Source organism: Varroa jacobsoni, unplaced genomic scaffold, assembly GCF_002532875.2.
Source record: "Varroa jacobsoni isolate VJ856 unplaced genomic scaffold, vjacob_1.0 scaffold_1302, whole genome shotgun sequence".
Taxonomy (NCBI): domain Eukaryota; kingdom Metazoa; phylum Arthropoda; class Arachnida; order Mesostigmata; family Varroidae; genus Varroa; species Varroa jacobsoni.
In genome coordinates, this window is record NW_019214204.1 from 756,594 (window position 1) to 776,334 (window position 19,741).

Here is a 19,741-nt window from a genome sequence, read left to right on the forward strand (position 1 = left end):
GTCCCACATATATCTATGTTTAATTAACAATTAGGGGAATTCATTACGTAGTTGCTGGGCTCACTTGATTGAGCTAGCAACGTCCTATAATAATAATAATAATAATTTTTAAAAGTGTAATTCAATTCGCTCTAGGTATGTACATTGATTTGTACATAAAACAACAAGGTCGAAGCGTGCGTTACGTTGAAACAATAAAAATTCGGCGTTTATTAAAGAAACTATACGTACGAGTGGACCTTGATAATTTAAAGATTGTCCAAATGGGATCACGTTAGGACATTGATACCATATTTAAATGTCTCGCCCTGAACCCCGATAGCGTCACAATAGAATGTCGGTTCCAGAAGGAATCTATAAAGCTAAGGTTAGCGGGAAATTTTTGGCTGGAAGACTACATAGCATAGCATTTTATGTGTAGTCTAAGGCAATGATTAGCCTGACCTAATCTTTATCCACTTTCTGAATTAATTTAATTGAATAATTGTCCGATCCGAATTGATTGAGTTGCTAGCTATGTTGATGAAGCATTAAAAAGTTTTCGAGAGGACACATTCTAGCCTAAAAAGGTCTATAGGAAGCCGAGTGTGTCATAGTTACACGTAGAATTAGCTAGCTACTTAATTCTCAAAGACACAGATGTCTGCGTTTGCGGAGGGTTTCTGAATTTGTACTATGAGGGTGACGTTGTTAGCAAAGCAGAGAGCATAAACTCTGTTTTCATATTAAGGATACATATAAATTGGCCCAACTTAAACCTTACGTAACTCTATGTTTTTAGCCGCACTAACAACGCGTATAGTTAAAAAACGGTAAGTCAAATAAGATTTAAACATATCACAAACCACAGCAGAGGAAATTATCTCCACAAAAAACATTAAAGGTAATGGTATGACAAGCCTTTTCGACATCAATTAGGAGTACAAGGGAGACGTTTCCTCTATCGTGATGTAGCTATAAGCTATGACAAAGAGCTAGATCACAGCAGCGAAACCGAAGAAAATCATATTGCAAATTCGGAAAAAACATAATGTCGAAGAGTTTTGCATTCAAGTGACTTATAGCTATGGGTTAATAGTTTGCTGGACTATCGTAACTACCCTTACCATTAAACAAAGGAATACTTTGGAAAATCTTGGAAAAACGATATAGATTACGTATACGTGTTAACAGGAGGACAATTACATGCAATGTTTGCTGGAAGATTTTAAATGGAATAACAGTAAGCCATTTAGATCGGTTTCCATTGAGATACCAAGTGGTAAAGCTAGTCCCTCGGTAATAGGTAAAAAATTTAAAAGAAGTTAGAACGGACGTTCTGGAAGCAACGTTGCAGCATGCAGCAGTAATGAGCCTAGCTAAAATGTCGTATTCGAATCCACTTTTGAGAAACAAAGCCACAAGTCATTCAGCTACCTTGTTGTAGCCTTTGAAAGTGGTGCCATTATAGTACGTGATGGATAGCTTTTTTCAGTACGGCCACAGAATTTATTGATAAGGCCCCACAGCGATTTAGCATAAATACAACGTATACAATTTTTCAATAGGGACGTAGCATTGTAAATAGTATATAGGGTATCACTTAAGAAGTTAACAACGGAATCCACATCTGTGAACTTATTATCTTGATGATCGATCAACAAAGAGAAAAGTACTGATATATTGGCCCTATTGCTTGTATTAAATATTCTTTTCGAACTACTCGAATCAGCGTCAGAAATGGTAAGAAAATTAATGGCCACAAGAATAGGACAATAGTCAGAGAAGGCATAAATTCTAATGACTGTTTAAGTGACCTTAACGAGAAGCATGCCAAATGGCAAAAATATGTCATCTAGGCGCGTTTCTCACCTAAAACTAGTAAGTTAATGTTCGTGTCACAAAAACGAGCGCGGGTATATCTATTGAGTTGACGATAACACTAAGCAATCCAGTCAATGCGTAACAGTCCTGTCGATTGTGTGGTCAATTCTAACGCCAATGCATTCGGTTGATGGTCGCCTCAAACAGCATTTCGGCTTGTTAGGGCCTGGTAACAGCATACTGACCGTTTGCCTCATTTTCTGCTCTTATGCAGAGACAGTAGGTTGTCTGACTAGATCCTGTGTAGTCGGTCATCGTTCTCTCGTCGTTTCTTTTGGATAGCTCCTCCAAATGAGTCGCATTCGGCCTTTTACTTTGGCAGGTTCCCGAGTCAATGCTAAGCTGCGATATTGAGGTCTGTTGTTGGAAAAGTATTAAAGAACCAACCATTAAACGAGTTTTTTTATAGACAGCTTTTTTTGTTTCTTTTCCCTCCATAGCTCTCCTACGCCTAAATTTGACAGACTCTGATATGGCTTCCCATCTGAGCAGTTACTCATCATCTATTCCCTCCAATTCACCTACCCATAAACCTATAAAGAATTTTAGCCAGCTATAGAGCTTTTCATAAAGGAAGAACTTTAGCAACCTCTTCGATGTTGTGAAGTTTAACATATATTCTCTAGCATTTATCCCAGTTTTTATCTTTCATTTCTCCTTTTTATTTGTACACTTCTCACTGGATTTAAAACATCTACTGTAACTACTATGCACCCAAGCAAAAACCCAAAGAACGAATCCAAGTGCTACCAATTCTTGGTATCACCTCATTTCTTGCAAAAACTTGTGAACGATGGATACGCACCCAGCTTCAACTCTCTCTCTAATTTTATCTTGGCTACTTCACTGAGGATGTTCTTCGAGTATCAACGACACCAAACTGCGAGTTCCCAGTGATAACGCGATGATTTTCGACGCGGTCTAGTTTTTCTCACCTTAGAAAAACTCCCGACCTCGATTGGTAGTGACCTCACACTACCTACCTATCCTCCATAATTTTGATTGTCTCTCTATGTTTTGAGTTTTACATCCGGTGTAGTTGCTAGATATTCTATCAGGCTGCTGGCTCCCTGTATGAAACAAAGCATACTTGTGCTCGGTTTCAAACATAGACCACAACTTATCTCTAAATTTAGCAGGCATATACGTTACCCATTAAGCTATCACAAGGACTGCGTAACTTTCACGAACACTTAAACTCTATATTTCTACCGTTAAAACCGTGGCCATCCTTTTCAAACACACCTGATGTCTCCTCATTACTTCAAAATTTCTCGCCTTAAATAAGCTCTTGCTACGGTCAAAGACCCCGTATAAATATGTCACTATGTATTCGTCCGCCACTACGATGATTGGCTTTGTTTCTTATATTTCTTACTGTATGATAACCTAAGACTGGTCGTAGTATCTGATATATAGATCCGAACGAGATGTTTCCTTTTGAGCAAATTCAATGTTTTTCTTTATGTCTTCTACGATTAGGGACATGCTTATCTCTTACTCCATCAGAATCTCGTATTCTCTAGCTAAAAATTCTCTGTCGATACACGTTTTACATCCCCGGATACCTCAAGTTTAGCTGTATAAAGGTTCACAATTATCATTTTCTAAAAACAAGAACCCGGTTCGCGAGTACTTCAAAAATACGTTGTCATTTCAGTTACGAAGTATTTCGTTAATGATCTCTCAGAATAAACCCATCTATTCCTAAGTTCTCCTTATATTTCGATGTGGAGGTGCCTCTTTAATATAATTCAATAACTCCATAGCGTACAGTCTTTTTATTAAACCCCAGCACTATTACTAGCCGCTGAGAATCATAGAATATTGAAAAAAACATTTCATTACTATAGCAATTCTTGGATTATTCCAAGGCGTTATTACAGTATTATTAAAAAAATTTTCTATTGACGCATTAAATAAAGTTATTCTAGAATTACTACTCACACTGAGAAAATGCACGTGGAGTTCTGAAAAAAATGTAAAGCTGATTTAAAAAAAAAAGGTAAAAAAATCGAATACAAATGAAAACGCCTTTTCACGTTTGACAATGAAATTTATTAACAGCAAATATGTACATTTAATTAGGTTTTGACATTATCTTCTTTATGCTTCTTTCAGACTAAAAATGCCGTATTTTGTATTAGCCATGGCACAGTGCTAATTATGTATGGACGAGAGTTAACGACAGTTGAAACCCCCTGAATAAAGACGCATGAAAGACTGTAGGTGATAATACTATGTTCGCGCTTTACAGTGGAAAAAATGCGACTAACTTTATAGTTATCTAGCTTTTTTTAAACTCAAAACTTAAAAAAAGTTCACTTTGGTTGATTGTTGTTGTTGTTGCTGAAACTTTAACGTCATACAAAGGTTTTGTGCCTAAACTTCGTCAAACACAAACTCATACAGTGCTTCAACAGGAAGTGCTACAAATATTTCAGCGATACCTCAGCATTCCTAGTTTTCGATCTAATTATCATTCATTATTATAAAAATATAATCAACATTCTATGGATAATTCAAAGAGAACTAAACCTTTCTTCTTTTACGTCATCTCGACCGAAATGCCGTATAAGCCGCGCAGGTTGCAAGAGCCACCATTAATTCGCAAGATTAGAAAATATAAGGCTATGTTTTTAAATAGTATTACTTAAAAGCATACGGTACGTATTTGAACTTCCTACTGCCTACAATAGTTACAATGTCGAATAGGGATTAGAGAATACCGACCTGATTAAACCGTTTCAATCTCAGCGGAAGATTGTCTTTAAACAATACCGGGTCCGCCCGACACTGCGATATACCAAGCGGCATACCATCGAACGCTTTGACAAATTCATTAATGCATTCCGACCGTGCCTGCATATGATCTAAGCTCGCTGATAGCGAATTCGTGGCAGTTGCCGCCGTATCGGGTTTGAATTTTTTGCGGGGTGCCACCTTCACTGGAGGTGCACCGCTGGTCAGGTTCGCTACAAGGAAATTCATCAGGATATCTTCACAATTGAATTTGGAATCCACATAGTCTCGGAGATACTTCGGCATTTTGAAAAAGTGTCGGCCATACTCAACGTGGTAGAAAGCAGCACCAGTCAATACCATACTAATATCATTAAGCCACTCAGATTCATATCGCCACCTTTTTGTCTGATTGTCCCACACATGTAAACGTGATGGGAACCCAACAATCTTATTAGAGTTTTCACACCATACTTGAAAACCGAATTCGAGCTCATCTGGGGTCAGCATTAAAATATCGTCATCTAACGAGAGGACGGCCTCAGTTTCAATTTCTTTGTATGGGTAAAACCGGTTCGTGAGCTTGTTCTCTCGAGATCGAATGATTGTAACAGGCTTTACGGATTTTGCCAATGGTGTCGGCGGATCAAGATTGGGATTGTTCCACACAACGATGATTTTTACAAGTGACGGAACACTTTGTAGAAGAGATATGAGCTTTCTCAATGAGTCCGGCCGATTGTAGGTGAGAATGACGGCAGAAAAACCTCTTCGTTTTAACGATACCTGTGAGATACGGTCTAACGCATAGGTATCGGCAGTACGCTGGGCAAAAATCCGATCATTTAGTATATCCATAACATTCGAGATGATAGTCACTGGTGAACTCATGTATTTGCCATAGATACTGACTAATTTTTCTCGGCGAAAGCGAATCTCAGCCGCGCTAAAACTTTCTAAATGGCTAATGATGTCAGGTTTTCGTTTAATATTAAAGTGAACTGTTACTTCAAGCCAGTCGATTCGTTCTGGAAATGGTAAAATCATTCGCTCTTCATTATGCACAAGAACGGGAATGCATCCCGCACTAACGGCCTCGGTAAATACAAGCGCTGACTCAACGCCTACCCCACTCAGTATGAGACAGAAGTCGGCATTTTCAAGCGCTTTCGGATACTCCACGATGTTGTGTTTCTTCTGCTGCTGCTGTTGTTGTTGCTGTTGTTGTTGTTGTTGAGCCAGACCGCTGCTATAAACGCAGCGTTTTCCGCGATGTTTCGTGCACGGTTCGAGGAGTATGACTCCTGCCGAGGATCTGGCTAGCTGCAGGACAACCTTTTCCGCCCACTCCGGAAGCTCTGCCCATCGAGAAAACACGAGTTGCCACGCTCGACTAAACCTGATCGAAGAGAATAGGAAAACACAGAAAGACCTTTGTCAAAAATGGAACGTTTTAAACAAGCGATGGCGTTTATGCTGGGGAAAATGAACGACTTTGTAGAGCTTATAAATTGAATGTGCATGAACATGTGAACTGCCAACTATTTAGTTTTTAAATCTGTCTTAAAGTATTTTCAGTATTTAATTGTATATATTTAATTGCTTTTCCGTTCAGTTCGGAGCGGGGTCTTACTATATTTGCTACTTTTCTTGCCGTTTCTCAATGAAGATAATGGAACATGACTATATTCTGTCTGAAGTTAGTGAGGAACTGCCCCCTGAAATCGTGCGTTACAAACTAATCAGATATATCTCAGAAGTAAGAGGCGCAGGTGGCGACTGTTGTGAATCTTCTGCGAATGATACGCCAGTATGGCTCCCACATAACAAGTCTAGCGTTCAAACCTCAAATTAAATAATTTAACAAATTATTAAAGGGACTGGCAATCCATTAGGTTGGTAATAACGTAAGTGTTAATGGCCAAAGCTCGGCGGGCAATATGCTAGCTTAGTTAAGCAGCGCTTTGGGCATCAAAATGATTTTAGAAAAACAAATAGACCATTATGGATTTTATCATCCATGGAAGTTGATTTTGTTTTCTTGCCGATTTTCGGAAGAACTCACCTAAGCTTTTCTTTATTATCAGTGATCCTGTATCCAGTAACGTAGGGCATCATTGGTATTGCGACATCAAAACCCGGCCGAAAAGTTCGATCAGAAAGTGCTGCCGACACATGCATGGCAAAGCCCGTCCGTTGAGTTGCTTGTAGTTGATTGAATACGAGATGATTCGTTCCTTCGTCCCAGCTAGAACATCACAAATGAAAGCGTACGCAATAAATAACACTACAAATTAACGAAAGTTCATAATGTGTTTCTTTATTATTATATATATTAAGAAGCAACATATTGATAAAACATGTTTGCATCTACCTGATCATGATTACAATTTGAAACATATAATAACAGCGGTATTATAAACAGAAATATATGAAAAACTCTTACTGGTAATCACTTCATTATTGTTTGTTATGTATGTTTCTAGAGAGCAAATACGTCGTTTGCGTATTATATCGTTATGATCGACGATCTGGACGTTATTCAGAAATTTTTTCACAAGAGTTAATAAACCACTTTTACGAAACATACTGCATTGAAACCCAAATTCGTATTAGTACACTTTATTGCCCAGTCATCAGTATACGTCAAGTGACGCTCCATTTAAAAGTCTATCTTACTGGCATTAAATAGGAATAATGCGTCGTAACACGTGGAAAGATTTCGAAGAAGTGAGCACAGTTTCATAACCGCGATTTTCTCAAAACGCGGGTCTTGAAACCGTTAAGATTTAGGTTGTGATTTTTTGTAAGCCTATATAATATATATATATATATACAGTGTATAGGAACTCTATTCTGCAAAAGACTATCCGTACGTACAATGCTAGATTAGCTAACACTTCCGGTGCCAACGCGTGCTGCACGCCAAGGGTGTCCACACTGGGAACGAATAGACAAGCCATCTGTGGGTCTGCTACGAAATACGGAGAGCGTCGCAGCCAATCTAGCATCCGCATGTATTCCACGCTCGTCTCTGGTACCACCTGCCCTCCATCTTCGTCCACGTACCTGATCAAACCCAAAAGCAAGATCAATATTTCGTGAGCCGCGAAAAAAACTTTCGACACAATCAATCTTCATGTTGAAAAGGGTTAAGATAAATACATGTCTATACGCCTCTAACTCAATTTAACGTTTAAAATCGATGCTGTTGTAATATTTTTAGCTGCTCATTAATTAGTACACTGTGTTAGTCCCTCTATTAACTATGTGTTAAATCATATCATCGAGTGCGGTAGGATCTTCGAGATGGTATACCAAGAACCTCGGCAGGTTACCATATATATATATACACACCAAGAATTGCACCAAAGTACAAACCTAGTACATCCCAAAAACGTAGTATTACATGTTTTAATCAACTCTTATTTTCTATTAAAAAATTCAGTGGTCCATGTGTACATTTGTCTGTGTTTTTTTTTTCATAGTTATTTCGGCTCACCTTGTGATTGGGTAAATATAGACCGTCACCTTTTCTCCGAGTCTTCCGCATCTATATACATCCACACATTTCCAGTGAGTACAGTGCTCAGTTTTAACTGCGAGGCCAGTCGTCACATATTCTTCATGATCCGTGTCACGAACCAATAACGGCTCAAAAATCCTGTAGTTTCAATATGAACAACATGTAAATAATGCTCGTGAAACTTTCCATCTTAAAATTCATAAATTATACGTAACGGACATGAGATATTTGTTTATAGTATACAAGTCAAGGTGTCTGCGGTGGGGTATTTTTGTTAAAGGTCATTTTTCCTCGATAGTATTCCTCGAATGTATTTGACTTGAATGAAATCCATCATGATGAGTCCAATACTGGTTAATAGAACTGTAAATATTAAGCGTGTGACCAAAGAAATTGTGTACCCAAGTAGTGTAGTAGTCAACTCCTATGAAGTACTTTTGAGTGATGTCCGGAGAACACACCTAATGCTGTAGATCTTCCAAGTAAATATTATAGCTGAGTAAAAGATAACGCCCTTGGATTACAATACAATACTGCGAATACATATTATACACATTGATACATACATCCATAGTAAATACTGCACATTATACAAACATTCTGGTAAGTTCTTAAGTGGTTTTGCTAAAAATTGTTTAGAATTGACTGTACCTATGTTTTATAAGCTTATTACATGATATTCTGAGGGAAAACCTAAGCTGAATGTAGAATATTTAAAAAAATCATGCTTTTAAAGATAACTTAATGTTAGGATGGCAAGAGTGATATTTAACAGAGATGTGTGTTTCAGGTATACCACAATCAAACTAATCTTATAATTTCATTACAAATTAGTTTTGCATAAATCCCCATAAACAGTGAGCTAAGCACCTCCTTATATCAACAATAGATGCACCCGGTGACAGTAAAAACATACATGCTTTTACAGAAGAGATACGATAAACTCTAGTTTATATTAGGCATAATACAAGACGGTCAGAGGATTCCTCTGGTAAATTATGTGCCTATTGTGTGCAGTATCAACATATACAGGATTTTTAATTGAATTTTGTTTTGATCGCTTTCATTCAGTCTGCGTATTTACTAGTACCTGAAATCGGCCATTTGTTACGTACCGTTTATCGTAATCGTGGTCGGGTTTTCTCGTCAAGTACATCCAAATCGCACAGACAATCAGTAGCACGATACTAAATTTCGACCATAAACTCCAACCACGACAGCTCGACTTCGTGTAAGACATGCCCGCAGAATCCGACCTGCGCTGCAGTCCTCTCTAGAGACAGTGTTGCCGTTTGGGAAACGTCGCGCACTCAATCATCTCTAGAAAGAAGAAAACCCACATTTTGACAGAATGAACCGCTGATCTGCGGTATCCAAGAACGACGGAATAACATATTATGGTAAGCGCACCATAGATTGCTTTTTTATGTATGACAGTACAATACGAATCAATGGAACACCGCACTGTCTAGGTGCAGAATCCGCTTAGCTCCTCATTCGCCTATTTAATGTACGTTTGAGTCCATGTTTACGTACGACAGCGCCCTCTATTACAAATTAGAAGGTCAGCGCTCAACGACAGAAAGGGCAAGGGAACAAGCGTTCTTTCCCTCATCGAGTAGCGATGGTTACAGAGTCTGACGCTAGCTTCGGTTGTACCATCCGAGCTGACCAGGCACTTGACCGTTTTTCAAAAGCCAATAGACCTCAAAATTAGACTAGCCGATGTTGAAAATAGTCAGAGAACTATATGGCGAATTGTATGTGCTAAATATATATTGTATATATTGCTGATCAAGTCAGCTTTTAGGCCAACACAGGTTGGGCATGCAGTTTAGCTGTCAAGGCTACAAATCGTTGTAACACGCGAGAAATCTAGTTAACACCCAACACAAACCACACACAGTAGCTAACTCATGCATAAGTATTCATTTTCGTGAAGGTCTATAATTTGTTTGAGCTTTTTAAAATGAAATTGAGTATGTGCACAAATGTACAGACAAGCTAGTGACATCGGGGGTGCGCTGTCCGATTGGAAGCACCATCCTTATCTGCAACCTGCTCGCGCCCGAGGTGGCGCTGCGGTCGTTTAAAACATGAGGGCATCAACTGATTTGCGCGCCAACTGGAAGGCCGATCGCCGCCGACAGTAAATCTTAGGATTTCGCTATGCCATCTATCCAACGGCACGTACTGACTGAAAATACGACGTGAAACGACCCAATTTCGCGTTCATACCGATAACTTCTGATTTAAATTGTGTTCGGTCACTGCAAGGCATGTGAGTACAAACGGCCAACAATACAAAGACAAACAGCCTCTCAGCTGAGTTCGATTTTTGCTAAATCACGTGTCGTCCCTTTAAACCTCAAGGATACTTTCTCAGTGAATCGTACTGCCGGTTTAAAAAAGGAAGTTTTGAGCGGTGAATTTAAGTCAGCGTCAGCTAATTGCGCCAAATCGAATTGTCATAGTATTGCAACTAAAGTCGCAAAATTTCTAGATAAATAAATCTTGTGAGTTTATCCGGATACGCGACAATCGTAATCAGTTTGCCACAAATGAAATAAAGGTCTCCATTCAGGTGTTTTTGGTAAATTCTGACTGTACGCTGTGACTGTGTATATGTGTGGCGCGAGTTGGGTAATGCTCTTTGCGCAGTAACCATGAGACAGAAGTACAATAAATGCAGTGCTTTGCATTCGAATGCATTGTCCCGTAATTACACCATAGGACGGCAGTTTGTCAATAGAGACAGACAGAGAGAGAAGGAGAGAGGGGAGACAGGCTCCTCGAATTTTAGTTCCTCAGAATCCATAACATCTGCACAAAGTTCAGTCAAAAGTCTCATGTTTCTTCCTGAATAGGAAGAACCGCTATACTATCCAGTATGTTACTTAATTATAGTGGTTATTCTTTGTCTACGCAATGGTATTTAAAGCGCGATTGTACAGAAGTGGACAACCTGCAAAAAGTGGTGCTAATAAAACCATGGACACCGAAAATTGGCCGATACATTGCAATGTGGGCAAGGAAACTTTCTCGGACCAATTTCAAATACAAAAATCGTTTACTTCTTTCGGGTCTTTTCTTAAGACAAAAACACTGAACACATTGATCTGTATGCATCGTACCAGTTTATGTTTACGCGTAACTTACGATCGTGTTATTTATAAAAACTATATAAAATTATAATGTAATATAAACATTATCTAGCAAGTGCATCAGTAAGTTGGTTTTTGATAACTTTCAGGCGTGCAGTTACTTCTAAGGCGTGCAGTTGTTGCCGTCGTTAGTAGCCTTCAAGTTAAACTGAAGTGACAAATGATGGATTTTGGATTTTAAGAAAATCGATTTTTAAATCAAGAAGGCATTCATATAATAACAAATGCTTTTTTGGTGTTGTTCTAAATAAACTATATATGTTGTTTTATTTCAAGCACAATAAACATTCATTAGCTTAGCCATTCTTCAATGCATGATACGTATGCACTTTTAAGTATCCCTAATACGTACTCTATATAGCCACGTTGTTACTCTATCAGTCTGGAAATGCAAATTGAGCGTAAGCTTGAAAAGCAACTATCGCGGTGAAGATTGCATAACCGACGAAATTCAGTTAGATAGTGAAAATCTGGCAGGCAGACGGACTCATTTAGCGACAACATAATTGCCATTATTTGGGCGGACATAGCAACCTACACGAAGTTTTGAAATTGATTGGAACTTGTATACTTATTAGAGTATTTTCAACGGGCACTCAATTTTCCCCGTATGCCGAAGGTATTGTTACGTCTTTATAATGGAGCCACACTGACATTACTTTTGTCCAGTCGTGCGCCTCGAAAACTATTGGCTAAAAAACCCAAATACCTTTAAATAAAATTTAAATAAGCATCTTTTACTGCCAATATATTGCCAGTAGCATAGTTAGGACCTACTTTGAATACATGACCAGATCGTGTATAAATATTTTCGCCCTGTTCAAACATAACAGCTAGACGAGGTGACAAAGAAATTGAAAAAAAACAGTGCTTTCTGAGCAATGTGATTGCTTTTCTTCCAAAGCTCAACGCGTATTCTGTGTGGTCTTATCCCTCTGTTATTGATGTTTCACATATGATATGAACTGAGCCTGTTTGTTTTATTACCTCAGGAAATTCGGTACTGCAGTATAGTTCTTTTCAAATAAATTTTGTGGATATTTAAATAGCTGTTGATGAATTACCTCCGCTCGATGCTTATTTGTTAACTGCTGATGCCATAAAACCCGATATATTGATAGCTCGCATTAAACAAAACTCGAAGAACTATGTGTTAGTAGTAATTGCCATTACGATTTCATATATGATAAAAGGGGTGTTAGTGGGCATCTAAAGCGTAACTTACGACAAAATGTCAATGAGCTGCAAAAAATATCAAGGTAAATTGCTTTTCGTGCTTCAATATTACGCTGGATCGGGTTAATGAATCAGCCTTCTAGCAAAGATGATTTAGATGACAGCGCGGGACCGGGTCAAACGCGGTAGCTGCCCTGAACAAAAAAAAAGTTAAATGTGAAACCAAATTTCATTAAAAAGAATTAAAAAGATACGCTCGTAGATTTTCTGAGGCCTCTCTTTCAGTGACTTGAGTATCTGGGTTCATGCGCATATCTAATTCGTTTACTGTGTTACCTTATTGATGTGTAAAAATTACGATGGTGCGAAGTACCCGTCGAAATAAAGCGCAGTTTTGCTCACGTACATGGTTTTGTGCAATTTTGTTAAATTTTTGTAGTCTATTTTCCCGTAGATTTGACTTGGAATCTCGTGGTATCTGCTATGCTGATGGCAAGTCTTTGTTTCTGTCATATTTTGTTAACTGCGGGGACAGGAAAATTGAAATGTTCAAATGACACTTTTGTATGGAAGAGTTTCGGGTGCGAGGGTTTTAGTTCATACTGTAATGATATTGTATATACTAGTTATGTGAGGTAATGTATTTCTGCATACGAACAAGCTTAATTTTCTTAAAGTCGGTTGCATGATTTTTTTGTATTATTTCAGCAATCATTGGGAACGCGCTCAGAAAATCCTTCTCGTGGCTCCCAAGGTACTTTGAATCTATACAGGGGGTAAAATGCTATGAAAATACCTTCCTTAAGTTTTTATCCGCGTACCAGTGCAGTGACATGTAGCCAACGTGATGTTCCATTATTTTCTTATATTTTTATTTCAGTGAGTCGGAGATGGATTTTAAAGAGCCGAGTTCGCAGGCGGAAGCAACAGAAGCCCTGACAAAGTTTCGTGAACAATGGGCTGCTTCACTGGACACAGAGCGGGTGGTAGAGGCCTTCGAGTGGCTCGAAAAGCTTGACGGCAGATGGGAACAGATGCATGTAGACATCCTTTGTGTTATGGGAGAGCTTGCCGCAGGCACAATGGAGCTTGTATCGTGCCGTCGAATTATTGAGTATCTTAAAAGAAATTCACATCGCTGTAAGGGTGACGCTGGAAAAGCGTACGTCGGCATAGCCATAATGGTGCATTTGTTGAAGGACGAGTCTACTGCGATACTAGCAGGAAATGTACTTTCAAGTGTGCGGACGGCAGTTTACAAAGATGAGGCAACTTTGGCATCAGTAATTGATATGTTTAAGACGAAACTTGTACCGAAAATGAAAGAGCTGGCTGATAACAAGAAATTCCTAGATGCCTTAGCTCTGTGGAGGGCAATGGTTCGTTTCACTGGATTCGAAAAGGTGCCGACTGCAGTAACAAATGGCGTTTTGCATATTGCCACACTTGCGTTTAAGGAGACTAATCCTAGCGTACATGCCGACGCGTTCAGTTCTTGGCGAATCCTTGTTGAGAGTTTGCCCCGTTATATGTTAAAGAAGCCGGCATACATAAAGCTTCTACTCAACCCTTTAAACCGTGTGTATCGGGACACAGATGCAGCAACGACCCCGCATAAGTTTGGCGCATGGTGGCAAGTTGTCCGTTCGCTTGAGGATGATATTGAAGCACATTTTGACGACGTAGTGTTCCCGCTTATTAATAAAATCTTCAGTATTCCATCGGCTAAAACAAGGCAGGTCAATCCCACAGCTTTCGCTAGTCCCACAAGAGAAATCCCACAGGAGGCATATGCCATCCTCGCTTTAATTCTCTACAAGGGAACTATTGAGATAATGACAGAAATGTCAAAACTAAATGACAATCTACCCATAAATGAGCATACTATAAAAGATGCCTGTTTTGTTAAACACCAAACATTGCTGACAGAGGTGTTCACACTTGTACTGAACAATATTGTTCACGGCGTTACTCCTCCGCCTCAAGGTTACCCATACCTGCTAGCGAAAATACTGCTTTCTCGAATAAGCTCCCTCTATGACAATGGACACTATGGTTTGGTGCGTGCGTTTCTCTCTATGATCTACAAATTGGTTCAAGCTAGACTGTTCGACACCGAGCAGATGCTAAGCGTATTTAGCGATTTAGCTAATGGCGTTCCTCACAAGGTAATGGTGTCATCACAGTTTAACTTGCGAGATGGTTCATCAAGTATGCATGAATGCCCAATCATGTCACTGACTGCCTTTTTCGTCCAGCACGTACCAACTATGTGTGAAAAAGAGAGGCACGATGCCCCGGCGTTGAAGATTACCAAAAACAAGCGTACCTACCGTCAATTACTTAAAGCGTTGCTCGAATGCGGGAGCGCGGGTATGAACTTCCTACATTTTGCCGATCATGCTTCCAAGAGTCTAGCTCAAGCGGAGGGTGTTCTTCAGACAGACTCCTGGCTCGAAATAGCCGATCATTTGTCCAGCTTCATCAAGCACACGCATGAAGTGAATCAGGGCGGCAGCCTAGAACATGATTTTAGCGCACTAATTAATACCCTTAAATACCCATTCAGGTTAGTTCAATGGCGTGCACGAGTAGTATATACATGACCTTTTATGAGCACTAATTTGCTTCTTCAGCGTGTTCTCTTATATTAAGTGCATATTTTTAACGTTTTCATAGTTTCTGCTAGCCTGTCTAGAGGCCTTACGAAAAGCCTCAAAAGCTATTCACTCATAGGCAACTGTCTGTAATAATTATCGGCTGTGTTCATATTTTCTTTCCATAAGTTACAGGCCGAACCTGAGTCTGACAAGTGATGTAATAAAAAAATGGACGGACCTGTTTACAGTATTTGCGATCGATGCGGCCCTCGTAAAGGATGTCGGGGTAAACCAACACATTGAAGAACTATGCGCACACCTTTTGGATGAGCTCTCTAAAACCGAATTTGACCTCAATAGATTGATGTTCTGCAGTCAAGCTTTTGAAACTGTCACGAAGCAAGCATGCTTAGAAACCGTCACGATCGGTAAAAAAATCCCATTGGGAAACCTCCATTCCCTCGTGAAGTGTGTATCCCTGCTCGCTAATCGTAGCCACGAGTTTATTCAAAGTAAGAAACAACTGAAATCAAACTGCCAGTTCTTTATTAATATTGTCCATATATGCAGCGCGCTGATCCAGCGCACCAACGATGTGTCTCTATGTAGACATCTTTTGCTTACGATCGTTCCTGAAATTTTACCACTTCTTGAGCATACAAAAAATAAGGCAGCGGTGCGGGAAACTTCATTGACTCTCGTCGAATTGCCTCTGCTGCACGCATTAGCCATGTTTGCCGATGCCTTTGTCGACAGGGCAGAGAAAGTTGGCAGTAGCAGCGAAAATGAGAAGTTCTTCCAGATGGCGCGATCCGCAATTGAACATGGAAGCGGCCACTGGAAGAGTAACATCCGGGACCCCTTTGTCAGGTACGCAAAGTTTCTGTCTGTACCTCTCTCGCAACCTGAGCAGGTATCGCAGAGTTTTTCGCAGGATGTTGTCGTTGATGATGTGTCGCCTGTCACAATTCAGTCAAAGACTCCGGTCAAAGCCGCAACACCCACCTCTGGCGCAACTGTTAAACGTCGAAGCTCGCGTAAGGCAACCAAAGAAGACGAAGAGTTTACTCCGATAAAAACAGCTAAAAAGAAGTCAATTTTCACCGAACATCAACTTGAAAAGCAATCTGAATCGAAAATCATTCCTAGCATGTATCAGGATCTATCGCAAAGTATCGATAAGATTTCATCGCAGCAAAACGGTCCTACTAACAATAGTAATAATCAGCTGCTGATCACGGAAACTCGGGTAGTGGCTCCAGTCATTGACGAGGATGCTGTCTTTGAAGATATTACCCCTAAGGAAATGGAACAGGAGAAGGTTCCAATCGAAGACGATGACTCAAAGCGAGCTTCCAAAGTTAAACATAGTCTAGCAGGCAAAGATACCGAAGCTGACGGCGTCAAACCAATTGAGAGCGGAGACACGATCGATATCAAAGAGCTCCACAGAACTCCGATAGAACAGGCTCTTCCGGCTATCGTACCGCAAGAGGTGATACCAGCTACATCGCCAGAAACCCCAATCGTAGTTACTGATAACAACAACGAAAATGAGGAGCCTCTAGTAAAGAAGAAAAAGCGGTTTTCGTACAGCGAGACTGATGATATGCCGGAGCCTGTAGTCGTCATTGATAACCAGCCATCAACCCTAAGCAAAATGGTTGAAATGATGCAAAATGAACAGCAGGAACGGGAGAAAGAAGAGACGATACCGGTCAACTCTCCGCTCAGACCCCAGGGCGCTCGTAAAAGAAAGCTTACAGGTAAAATAACACTGTGGGGCGGAAAATTATAGCAGCCGAAGTCATGCCTTATAGTGCGTATGATTCTATACTGCCTAATGTTTTCTTAAAAATTTGTCTCTGCCCCTGAGGCTATCACTTTTGAAGTAACATTATGCTGATTGAATTAAACTATGGTTGCAGGTCAGCCGATCGAGTCTCCAATCACGGCAAAGCTACAACAGCGTAATTTCATGATAAATTCACCCTCATCGCGATCACGTATGATGCTCGAAGCTGCGCAAGCGCGGCATACTATGAATGCCGGTCCTGTTGTCCAATCCTCTACCGTTCATTCTGAGGGTCGTCACGCTCTCACAAGCTCAACGCCCTGGCGAGAGAAAGCGGTAGCGTTTGCATCCACAGAAAGGACTGCGGATAGCGGCAGTCCTCAACCCAGCTCGAACGGCGGATTTGCAACACCGGTGAGTCCAACAGTTGGCCGAAGTATCCTTAAGCGGGTTTCGACAGGTGCCTCGGTCAAAAAAGTGTCTTTTAGTCGCGCAAATGAAGTCTGTGCCTACGACAAACATCCACGGGTAAGTACTGCGAAATCACTATTCCCACCAGTCATGGTGCAAAGTGATCAAAATTCAAGTACCGAAACCAGCCACAATTCGCTCAAGGGGGTTGACCTTGACCAAAGCATGCATGTGTCTGATACCAATAAACTTGCCAAGGAAGAGGAATCAACAACGATTTCAGCTACAAGTTCTGTTGCGCCAGCAGCCGTAGTAGACGCACCCACATCTGAATCAATAGTCGTCGAATCCATGAGCTCGGACCTTGCAAACGATCCCAGTAAGTTGGATGAGTCAAGCATTGTTCTGCCGGACATCACTATACCGGGTCAGGGCGAATCCAAAGCTCCTGCCTCGGACCCGCCTATCGTTGAATCAAAAGCCACAATGACACTAAAACCATCGACGCCAAAGGTCACCGTTTCTGAGGAAGTGTCGCTTGTCAGACGGATTGAGAATGCCGCGGATACATTGCCTATTGAAACTAACAAAATTGCTGAGTCAATCAACATTGTAGAATGTATAAAGTCCGCCCACCCGGAACAGTTGACGGCTGTGCTTGAATTGATCGTGTCAGATAAGTTCATCCAAACACTTAGTCCCGAAGTTCGGGGAACTTTTTTCTCTAAGTGTCTAGCAACAATGAGCTCTTACCAGTGTCGCCACTAATGTGTTCTTCAGTTCTAGTGTAAATAATAAAAAAAACATGTTTTTTGTGTGTGTATTTGGATAATTGCTGAGTATTATTTGTAGCCGACATTCGTTTTGAAAGTGAGAAATTTATTATTCATATTTGTCATGTAAAACAAGTCGAAAATGTTGTACTTCAAGATGGATCTCGAAACGCGGAGGATCCCGAATACTTTAAGCAGTTTTCATTACATATCATATGATTTATTGATTGAATATGATTATGCTGAAGTTGACGACCAATGAATGAGCGTGCGCTGTAGACCAGCACACGTTTCGACAACTTGCCCGCTATCATACGAAGAAACTGCTTCAAGACAGGTGTATATTTATGAACGCGGAGATCGCAGTCACCAACTGAACCGTTATCTGTTTGCACCGATGCTGAAAATTTTAGAAGACAGCCTTAAAACGTAGGCTCACAGTATTAACTGTTGCGGTGAAACTGAGCAGAAATTGACAGGCTGAGCAGACGCTGCCCCGAAAATTTATGTTATTTTCACGTGTCCACATAATTAATGGTGGCAGTAGATGAGAGTTATCGCCGTATACAACTAACGGCAATTCTTATTCAATCAGGTATGCGTACGTGCAGTACACTATATACAAGTGTCTCTGCGATTATACATTCAATACGTCTGCATCTTGTTTATTTGTATACGCACCACAAGCTAACGGGCCTCGTCATAAATGTCAATCGCATGGAATCGCTGAATTCTGAAGTTGCAAAACACCTGCGTTTCCATTTGCATTAATAGATATCATCAATTTGCCATGGTTATCTACAGGGATCACTGGGAAATGAAGTAAGAGTAGCTTCATTTGTCAAGCGAAATCATTATGGGCAATGCTGAAACGTACAGCAAAAATTTCATATAGGGCATTGATTTGAGATTCTGTAATGAATGGCAAATAAAATGTATATACAGGAACAACTATAGTGTGATAATTTACGAAATATACATTTATTGTAGGGGGGTCTGAGGCGCTTTTATGTTTTACTATTTGTTCAGCGGCAAGGAAAGTAAAAGCAAATCTTTGTTTGTCTTTTTGTCGGAACGTAGCTCACAAAAAGCTCAAAACGCCATTGCTTCGCAAGGATACGATTTACACGATTACGGTAAACTCTACCTGAGTCTTCGATACTATTTCCCTCTCTTTCTCTCTCTTTTTCATGGTAAATTGAAAAGGAAAGTTCATTACTTTTATCACAAATACTTGAATGAAATATCATTGTAAGGTATAAACATGAAAAACGTAAGCATAAAAGTACAGCCAATTTTTGACAAAATTAGGGTACCTTCGGTTTGGGAACTTTCGCCAACTGCGCGAACTAAAAATTTGCTACCTTAATGTCCGTGTGTATGTAACGTTTATCCCACATTTAATTTTGAGACTTCGAGGACGCTAATAGGCTATTACCGTTTAAAAATTTCAATCTCATTCAAGCTAAATGTTTAGTCCTTTTCACTTAGCATCAGTCCGCTGTGACTACGAGTTATCGGATATATTTCACATGGAAAAGGACCAAGACGAAAGGGTCGTTCCAAATAGAAGTCAAAAATCCATGTTGTGAACAAATTTTTCTGATCTTTGAATGCCTTTGAGTTGCCAAGGTTTGTCTGAATTATTCCCATTTACTTCTTTTAATTAATGCCGCTTCAAGTAAACACAA

General features: G+C 40.0%; 2 protein-coding genes across 3 annotated transcripts; one reads left to right on the forward strand and one right to left on the reverse strand.

Moving 5' to 3' along the window:
* Nucleotides 1-3,898: 3,898 nt before the first annotated feature.
* sotv (exostosin glycosyltransferase sotv) lies at nt 3,899-9,287 on the reverse strand. Its single transcript, XM_022847674.2, has 5 exons — nt 9,247-9,287; nt 8,108-8,269; nt 7,486-7,674; nt 6,671-6,853; nt 3,899-6,004 (listed from the first exon to the last, which is right to left on the reverse strand). Exons 1-5 carry the CDS (start codon nt 9,285-9,287, stop codon nt 4,582-4,584), a joined length of 1,998 nt encoding a protein of 665 aa, XP_022703409.2. The 3' UTR covers nt 3,899-4,581.
* A 970-nt stretch (nt 9,288-10,257) lies between these two features.
* On the forward strand, nt 10,258-19,001 carry Rif1 (Rap1 interacting factor 1). 2 transcript variants are annotated; one of them, XM_086971740.1, is made up of 4 exons: nt 10,258-10,412; nt 13,352-15,040; nt 15,258-16,837; nt 17,000-19,001. In XM_086971740.1, exons 2-4 carry the CDS (start codon nt 13,362-13,364, stop codon nt 18,043-18,045), a joined length of 4,305 nt encoding a protein of 1,434 aa, XP_086827866.1. In that variant the 5' UTR covers nt 10,258-10,412; nt 13,352-13,361; the 3' UTR covers nt 18,046-19,001. The 2 variants fall into 2 exon arrangements, with proteins under 2 accessions (XP_086827866.1, XP_086827867.1); XM_086971741.1 differs by having other exon boundaries at nt 15,264-16,837.
* The last annotated feature ends 740 nt before the right edge of the window (nt 19,002-19,741 follow it).